The sequence below is a fragment of the Micropterus salmoides genome, unplaced genomic scaffold (assembly GCF_014851395.1).
Source record: "Micropterus salmoides isolate LMB-PRFRI ecotype aquatic unplaced genomic scaffold, ASM1485139v1 Ms_hic_scaffold_16, whole genome shotgun sequence".
Lineage (NCBI taxonomy): Eukaryota > Metazoa > Chordata > Actinopteri > Centrarchiformes > Centrarchidae > Micropterus > Micropterus salmoides.
In genome coordinates this window covers 6,955,660-6,964,743 of record NW_024040707.1, presented here as the reverse complement: position 1 = coordinate 6,964,743, position 9,084 = coordinate 6,955,660, and the positions used below count along the sequence as shown (strand labels likewise).

The 9,084-nt window shown below is 41.2% G+C and overlaps 2 protein-coding genes across 2 annotated transcripts; one reads left to right on the top strand and one right to left on the bottom strand.

Moving 5' to 3' along the window:
- Window positions 1-265: 265 nt before the first annotated feature.
- taf8 (TAF8 RNA polymerase II, TATA box binding protein (TBP)-associated factor) lies at window positions 266-4,945 on the top strand. The gene is made up of 8 exons (XM_038722325.1): window positions 266-435; window positions 985-1,144; window positions 2,039-2,137; window positions 2,229-2,291; window positions 2,765-2,889; window positions 3,128-3,275; window positions 3,434-3,576; window positions 4,477-4,945. Exons 1-8 carry the CDS (start codon window positions 388-390, stop codon window positions 4,615-4,617), a joined length of 927 nt encoding a protein of 308 aa, XP_038578253.1. The 5' UTR covers window positions 266-387; the 3' UTR covers window positions 4,618-4,945.
- Window positions 4,941-9,013, bottom strand: LOC119905367 (protein pitchfork-like). Its single transcript, XM_038722326.1, has 5 exons — window positions 8,735-9,013; window positions 8,448-8,546; window positions 5,933-6,066; window positions 5,746-5,863; window positions 4,941-5,126 (listed from the first exon to the last, which is right to left on the bottom strand). The coding sequence occupies exons 1-5, from the start codon at window positions 8,882-8,884 to the stop codon at window positions 5,061-5,063; spliced, it is 567 nt and encodes a 188-aa protein (XP_038578254.1). The 5' UTR covers window positions 8,885-9,013; the 3' UTR covers window positions 4,941-5,060.
- Window positions 9,014-9,084: the final 71 nt, after the last annotated feature.

Sequence of the window (9,084 nt, the reverse complement as noted above, 5' to 3'; positions counted from 1 at the left end):
TGTCCCATCAAGATACCATATTTTAATGTACACTTAATTAACTTATGTTAAATTATGTGTGTAGCATAAATACACAACAAACTTTGTTTCAAATAAACAAACAAATAAACAAATAAACAACCTTGTACCTTGTACCCTGCTGTATTTGGCAGGTGACAGGTGCTAATTCATTCCCTGCCCTAAAGGAGGTGTAATTCTAAATTCAAACACTAGAGGGCGGCAGTAAATGTTGTGTTGTGTTAATCTCCAGATCAGTCCGGGAGACGGAAACGACGACATAAATTTACACAGTCTGTTTACTAACGGCGGCTAAACGGCCGTCGAAAAAATCTAATTGTTGTTTGTTAAATCAGTTTAACTCAACGAGTGGAGCCCAAATAATTAGAGATGGCGGATCCTGCGGTGGCATCGGGAGGTTCACTGAATGCAGGAGGGGTAAGAGATGGAGTTTATACATCATGAGCAGGATGCAGTCAGGTTTAAGGCTCTCTAAGCTAAGCTAGCACAGTCAGACCAGCCTAAACGAAGAGACTCGTATATGTGTCTTAACAAGGGTTAATAACTTAAAGTAACTACTCTTGAATCTAGTATGAACCTGCTGTATTTTGTTACAGACTGTCCGGTTAGCTACGTCACAGTTTATGTGGTTAATTTGTGTGTAAATGCTAATGAATGAATGAATGTTTCCCTGTACGCTCGTGACGTTATGTTTCATCATTTGCAGGTCGTGGATATATTTCTGGTAACCATGTGTTCTCTGTATTTGTTATCATTAACGTTACACCTAACGCATGTACACGTGCTCCGGTAGATCATGCCTGCCGACGAAATAAACTCTATTATTATATTGTCGATTAATGTGTTGTAAGAGCTTTGTACCTTGGTTCTCAGTGTTATGTTTTGTTCCTTTCATGATGTGATGAGCCAGTTTCCTTGATGTGTCCCCCCCCTTATTTAATATGTTGTTCCTTGTGTGTTTTTCAGCGTGGGAGTGGTGGTAAAGCGTCTTCCAGCCCTGCAGAGAACTACCACCTGGCCCGGCGTCGCACCCTGCAGGTCGTTGTCAGTGCCCTCCTGACAGAGAGTGGCTTCGAGAGTGCAGAGAAGGCAGCGGTGGAGACACTCACTGAGATGATGCAGAGCTGTATGTGTGAATCCTAAAGTAGAGCCTCCGTCCACTCAGGATGTGCCCGTGTTCATTTTCCTCCGAGCTGCTTAGTGGAATATATATAAAACGAGTTGCATGACTCTTCTCCAGGGAACCAAGCTTTATTCACCAAATGTTTTAGACTAACTATGGTGGTGAACTGTATAAGTGACGTGACGGATCAACAAAACCGGATGCAACGTCAGACTCGACCCTGATGACAGCAAGATAGCTGAAAACATTTGGTGTAATACAGAAATATATAAATAAAGCACTGGAGAAGAGTTTTAATTTTGAAGCTGGTATACCTTCCTTTGCACAAAAAAGAGGCCAAAATTTAGAGACAGATTATGGACCAAAAGGATGTTTTGCATTTCCGCACAGCTCTTCAATCGGCTGATGGGTCTTTAGTAATCATGGCAGCAGGGAGATGCGTTGCTCTTGAACTTATTACATTTGTGTAGGCTTCATTGTTTGTAGATATAGTTTGAGCCCTGTGGAGGTCACTCATAATTATTGTTGCTGCTACTGAGTTTTAGGGATGTCCCTAGCCAGTTAGTTGGGTTAGTTTAGGCCCCAATTCTGACCTTATTACGGGCAGTAAAATACAGCTTTTTGTTGTGCTACATTCATTTGCTGCTGCGAGCAAAATTTGAATTGTTCAACTAGAGCTGATGAATCACTTCCTGTATGTACTTCAGCTGCTAAGTTTATAACCTTGTCTTAGTACTGTACACTTGAATTATGTATGTTGATACTAAAACAATATGACCAATTGTGTTTGTTTGTTTCCTGCAATGACCCATCATTGAGACTCATCCATTAGTTGTATCTGCTAATTGTACATAAGCAGAGACTTCACTGAACCACAATGCTTTGTCTCTCTTTCAGATATAACTGAAATAGGTCGGTGTGCTAAAGCTTATTGTGAACACACAGCCAGAAGCGTCCCAACCTTGTCGGATACAGTGGTCGCACTTATTGAAATGGGTAAGTACTGGTAAACAACAATATCTGAATAATACATTATTAGCAAAAGGTAATACATAGGAGATAATTTAATCTATTTGTGTCATTGCAGGTTTCAATGCTGACACGCTGCCTGTGTATGCCAAGAGATCACAGAGGATGGTTATAACTGCCCGTAAGTAGGTCCTCTGCTCTATTTGCGTGGTTATGAAATTGATTAATTATGGTATTTTCACTTCCTACATTGATTGTAATGTGAAAACTGTAAATTGACATTCATGACAAAGCTGTAGAGCTGCAATGATTAATGGCTTAGTTGTCAACTATTAAATGAATCAGCAACTATTTTGATAATTGATAAATTGGTTTTAGTCATTCCTTTTTTTAAGACAAAAAAGTAAAAATTCTCTGATTCCCGCTTCTTAAATGTGAGTATTTTCTGGTTTCTTTTCTCTACGACAATAAACTGCATATTAATAACGATATTACGACGACATTATCTTTGGCTTTGGAAAACACTGATCGACATTTTATAGACCAAACAACTAATCGATTAATCTAGAAAACAATGAAAATAATCATTAGTTGCAGCCCTACACTGCTGTGATCTGAGTTTTTGTCTTTGTGTTTGGATCTTGTGAATTTCAGCTCCAGTGACAAACGCACCTGTGACTCCCAAAGCACTGTCAGCTGGACAGAAACGCACACATCCAGCTCACATCCCTTGCCATTTCCCAGAGTTCCCTGACCCTCACACTTACATCAAAACGCCAGTGAGTCAGAACTGTCTTTATAGAGATCTTGAAACAAACCCCGAAGCGTGACATTTTCAACTGGTAATACTGTACATGTAGATAAAATATAATCTGTTATGTTTAATGTTGATTCTCCCTGAATGACATGGAAATGCCGTTCAGTTTCCCCACTGCAATCAGGGCATCAACCATCAAGACCTCTTATTTTTATGTGTAACAGATAAAAAGTGAGGTGTGTTTTCCTTTCTGTGCTCAGACGTTCAGAGAGCCAATGTCAGATTACCAAGTGGTGAGAGAGAAGGCAGCAAGTCAGAGGAGAGACGTGGAGCGAGCGCTCACACGCTTCATGGCCAAGACCGGAGAAACTGAGAGCCTCTTCAAAGACGACGTCACTGCCTTCCCATGTGAGTGATTCTACAAAGCAGACTTGAATTTCAAAAATCGGTTGTAATGTTGTTTAAACATATCTGTCTTGTTCTGTGTTTTATTATAGTCATTTTATTATGCTACTGAAAGAATGTTGTATTTACATGAGTTGTAATCCCCACAACCGTGTTGTCAGTGATCGCAGCACGACCAACAACCATCCCGTATCTCAGCGCCCTCCTGCCATCAGAGCTGGAATTGCAGACTCTTGAGGAGACGGACTCTTCTGAGCAGGACGATCAGACAGACAGCGAGAACGCAGCAGGAAACAACATCAGTGTAAGTCTTCACTACTGAAATTTGCCCAGTGTCTTTATTCCAGCACGTGATTGTTTTCAATACAGGAACAACACACAGACAAACAAATGCTAAAAATCTTGTGTTCCTGTGGGTATTTTTCCTCAAAACCGAGAGCAGGATTTTGTGAGAATTTGGGGGAGGTACTGGGATCCATATTTCTGGCATTCAACCGTACAGTGGATGTTCGTCACAGAGCCTTTGTATAATCTACATGAAATTGTATACAAGCGCACATGGATCTATATGTTCTGAGGGACTTATGTTGACATTGAGACTTAGTTGAATTTGAATTCAAAGCTGTATTGCGCCGAGTAAGACTGATACCACTCAATTATCTGTTTAAGTTAAAAGTTAGAGCCAGGAGATGGTTAGCTCAGCTTAGCATAGAGACTGGAAATGAGGAGAAACAGCTAGCCTGGTTCTGTCCAAAGTTTAAAAAAAAAACAAGGCTACCTGTACCTCAGAAGCTAGCTAAATTACATAGTATGTTAAATCCATTCAAAAACAGAAATCTAAAAATTACAAGTTGTGCTTTCATAGGATTTAAATGCTGTTTCTTGGTCGGAAGCAGCGACCTTCATTTCTGAGCTGACAAACGCAAAAAATATGTGTTTATTTGTGAGCTTTCGAGGTGCTGGTACGCAGATGTTTACCTGAAAAGAGCCTTTTTCCAGTCTTTACGCCAGACTATGCTAAGCACAGGCTGACTGTAGCTCTATACTTAACCCACAGATATGAGAGGGGTATCAATCTTCTCATGAAACTCTTGACAAAGTGAATAAGCGTAGTTCCCAAAATTTAAAACTAGTCTAGTTTTAATTGTGTTGGTAGAAAATGCTCACTTCCACGTTTTTTTTCCCTCCTGTTTCCCTCATTAAGGATGATCCAGGAGCTGACAAAGAGAACTCCATGCTCCCTTCCAGCGGCGTCGTTCCCTCTACAAAGGCCAGCGAGGACAACGTGATCGACAACCCGTACCTCCGGCCGGTCAAGAAACCCAAAGTGAGGAGGAAGAAATGAGTATGGACCCGCCCGAACCAACAGACTCACATTTGTCACAGTGGTTTATGCTGTCAGCAGTCCAGTCAGTGATTCCCTTCACACAGATGAGCGGCCTGGTGATGTGAGCCGGGACCAGCAGCTGTGTTTGCTCAATGCTGGGACCAGTACTGCTGTTGGCTTTTTGTATACTGACTATGGAAGAATTTTTTTTTTTTTTGTTAACTGTCATTTTTCCAGCAACCCCTCATTTTGAATTTTCTGTAACCTTACCTAAGCAACATTATAGTGAAACAAACCATACAGGAATCCAGTCATTTTGTGAATAAAGAAATATATATTTCTTTTTTTTCTTTTTATTACAACCGAAATGTTTTTGTTGTTTTATTGACGGCAGAAGTTCAGGAAAATATGATAAAGGCACCATCAGTGTCATGATGGGTTTTTGTCCATCAGCTTTAGAGTTAATAGTACAAACTCAGGTAAGCCACTCTGCTCCTGTGCTTCAGGAACTCCTTTTCACTGTGTAGCTGAAGAAAACAAAAGACAAGAGCATTAGATATTGCTCTGTATAACAAGACACACAATTTATCCCACAAAATAAAATTCCTCTGAGAAAAACATAAACAGACTGCCTTAAAACAACAAAGGGGCTGTGTTGAAGGAGGAACCAGTGAGACATGAAATCTGATCCAGGAAGTCCAGCTTGAGTAACACATCCATGAGTTTGAAGATTTCTCAGACACAAAAACATTGCAAATATTTATAATTCTCTATGACAGGATTTTACAACCTATGGAAGTTTTTACAGGGAAAATAATTTAACTTTGACCATGTTTGCGAGATAAACGGTAGAAATATGTTGTTACAGAGTAATTTACTCACAATGTGTGATTGGCCAACACAGTGCAATGCCGCATTATGTCACATTACAGTCAAAAGTTGGGCATGGTTTCACACACAAACAAATGCTGCAACAGTGTTGATCTCTTTATCTTTTTTTTCAGCATCCACTGAACACACCTAATGAAAGTCTAGAAATTATCTTTTTTTAAAAAAAAATCTTGTTCCCTTGTTTGTTGTTTATTTTGGCATCAAAACCTTCAGGGCATTTGGCCGAATTCACAGAATGGGGCTTGCTTCACCCACCTTCACCCTGAGTGACTTCTTCTCCAGCTGAGGCAGTCTGGACCAGTCTGGCCTCCCAAAGCACATTGGCCAACTCACTTTCCTGTTTGTCACTGCATCATGAGTGTATGTCCCCGGGCTGTATCACAAAACAAACAATAGTCAGCTCAGTTCAGTACAGTTACACTATAAGCTGTGTCTCTCTCACCCTGGGCTGTCCTCAGTTATACATGACTTGCTTCTGAACCTCTGTGTGGTTGAGTTAAAAGGTGTTTTCGCAGGAGGGGGGACTCTGGACTGGCTTTGATCCTGCTGGTACTGCTGTGGGGAAGGGGTTGCTGTCTGGTGGTGGAAAAAAGTAATTATCTTGAACTTGACATGTTAAAGGGCTATTCCAGTGATTTAGTAGTGCACTTCCATAAAGTTAGGGCCAGATTTAAAAAATAATGGTCAAATCAAAGCAGTAGAAGTTATGATGTCCTTGTTTTCAGTCAGTAATATGGGTCAAGCGCACAAAACGCCACATCCTACAATTCTCACGATGTAACATAATATCATCTTTAAACAAAACCTCCCCACCTGGCAGTGGTGTTATGTAACTTAGTACTAAAGTAAAGTACAAGTATCTCAAATTTGTATGTGAGTATTTCTATTTTATGCAACTTTATACACTTCTCAAAAAAAAATAAAGGGAACACTTAAACAACACAATGCAACTCCAAGTCAGTCACACTCCTGTGAAATCAAACTGATTGACAATCAATTTCACATGCTGTTGTGCAAATAGAATAGACAACAGGTGGAAATTATAGGCAATTAGCAAGACACCCCCAATAAAGGAGTGGTTCTACAGGTGGTGATCACAGACCACTTCTCAGTTCCTATGCTTCCTGGCTGATGTTTTGGTCAGTTTTAAACGCTGGCGGTGCTTTCACTCTAGTGGTAGCATGAGACGGAGTCTACAACCCACACAAGTGGCTCAGGTAGTGCAGCTCATCCAGGATGACACATCAGTGCGAGCTGCGGCAAGAAGATTTGCTGTCTGTCAGCGTAGCGTCCAGAGCATGGGAGGCGCCACCAGGAGACAGGCCAGTACATCAGGAGACGTGGAGGAGGCCGTAGGAGGGCAACAACCCAGCAGCAGGACCGCTACCTCCGCCTTTGTGTAAGGAGGAGCAGGAGGAGCACTGCCAGAGCCCTGAGGGTGGTATGAGGGCCCGACATCCACAGGTGGGGGTTGTGCTTACAGCCCAACACCGTGCAGGACGTTTGGCATTTGCCAGAGAACACCAAGATTGGCAAATGCACCACTGGTGCCCTGTGCTCTTCACAGATGAAAGCAGGTTCACACTGAGCACATGTGACAGACGTGACAGAGTCTGGAGACGCCGTGGAGAAAGTTCTGCTGCCTGCAACATCCTCCAGCATGACCGGTTTGGCAGTGGGTCAGTAATGGTGTGGGGTGGCATTTCTTTGAGGGGCCGCACAGCCCTCCATGTGCAGGTAGCCTGACTGCCATTAGGTACCGAGATGAGATCCTCAGACCCCTTGTGAGACCATATGCTGGTGCGGTCGGCCTAGGGTTCCCGCTAATGCAAGACAATGCTAGGTCATACAGGCACGTGGAGGCCACACACACTACTGAGCTGACTTGTTTTAAGGACATTACATCAAAGTTGGATCGGCCTGTAGTGTGGTTTTCCACTTTGATTTTGAGTGCGACTCCAACCTCCATGGGTTGATAAATATGATTTCCATTGATAATTTTTGTGTGATTTTGTTGTCAGCACATTCAACTATGTAAAGAAAGGATTATTTAATGAGATTATTTCATTCATTCATTCAGATCTAGGATGTGTTCTTTTAGTGTTCCCTTTATTTTTTGAGCAGTGTACTTCTGCTCCACCACATTCAGAGGGAAACATTGTACTTGGGGCAGCTTTAATATTACAAGTTTCCACACTCTTCCTGTCCAATGAAAACCATTTATCTCCAAATTTGATGATGAATTTCTGATAAACTGATTAAGTGTTCCTTTTATAGGTTTATAAAAGTATCCTTAAGATAAATAAACTAGTTTACACCCCCCTGGGATCAGCTGGAAAAGGTAGCTAAATGGTTCTCAAACAAACATGATTATCTTACAGAATATAATGATAGCTGCAGATTAAACTACCAAACCGTAAAGTAGTTAAATTTCCTCAACTTTAAACATCTACAGCAGTAAAAAGCAACATACACATTAATGCAGCAGTAATATTAATCCACAAACATCACATACAATAGTAAAACACTGCCAGGGAGCATTTTTCTGCAAAATCAGTACTTTTACTTAATTTGCAGATAATACTTACTACTTACTTAAACAAAAATATGTAAGTTTGAATGCAGGAGTATTTCTATAGTGTAGTATTAGTACTTCTACTTAAGTTTGGGATGTTTATTCCTTCACTGCTGCCTAAATGCCCACTCCCTCCCAACCTCCAGTTTGTATTAATAGATGTACTGTTTGTTTAAATTGAAGTTTCAAAACCCCAGGCTTGGATAACCCCGAGCTTTGAAAAGCACCTTTCAGAGACCTATATTTTACAGCACAGGCCTTGTGACAAATAAACTGAACTTCATGTGTAAAGTGGGTGGAGGGGCCCTATAAACCAGCAATGGCAACTTAAATGTAATTTAGGCTACAGGAACCAAAATAGACTAATTTGTGTTTCATGTACCTTGCTACCTTGGGGAAAGCGAGCTGCAGTCCTCGCAGAGAGACCATATCCTTTCTTACTCCCCGGAGTCCTCTGTAAGTCATAAACTATGGTGCCAAACTGTAAAGGAAATGTAAAGATTTTAGGCCTTTTGTCATATAACATGTACACTTACCACAAAGCAAACGACTAGAAAACTATGATTTCAAACACAATGACTTCTGTATGAAAGACGGAACGAGGACAAATTAATCTACAAATAAAAATGTTAACCCTTATTAGCTTGGCCAGTTATTTCAGAGACGAACCTCGTGGTTGTCATAGCAGCCAGGGCCGACATGTGGCGCTTCCTCTCGTGTCATTTGGTTTCCCAGCCGGTCTGGTGCGTAATTAAGAGGAAAGAGTCTCCTCTCCTGACAGCTGCCAAATATTACCCTCCGATCAGGAGCTGCTGACATTTTGGATACTACCTGTGGGCGACTGAACTGTAGGCAAAAGAAAAGCTATGGCATGACGTCGTCGTGTTTTGACTTGCTGTAACTATAGCAACAGGAAGTGGCACATAATTATGCAAATTATTGACAAACTTCTTGGTGCGAAAGATTAGGCTACACTTTACTTGTGCGTCTTTGCATTCAAAACGTTAAACAACACAACT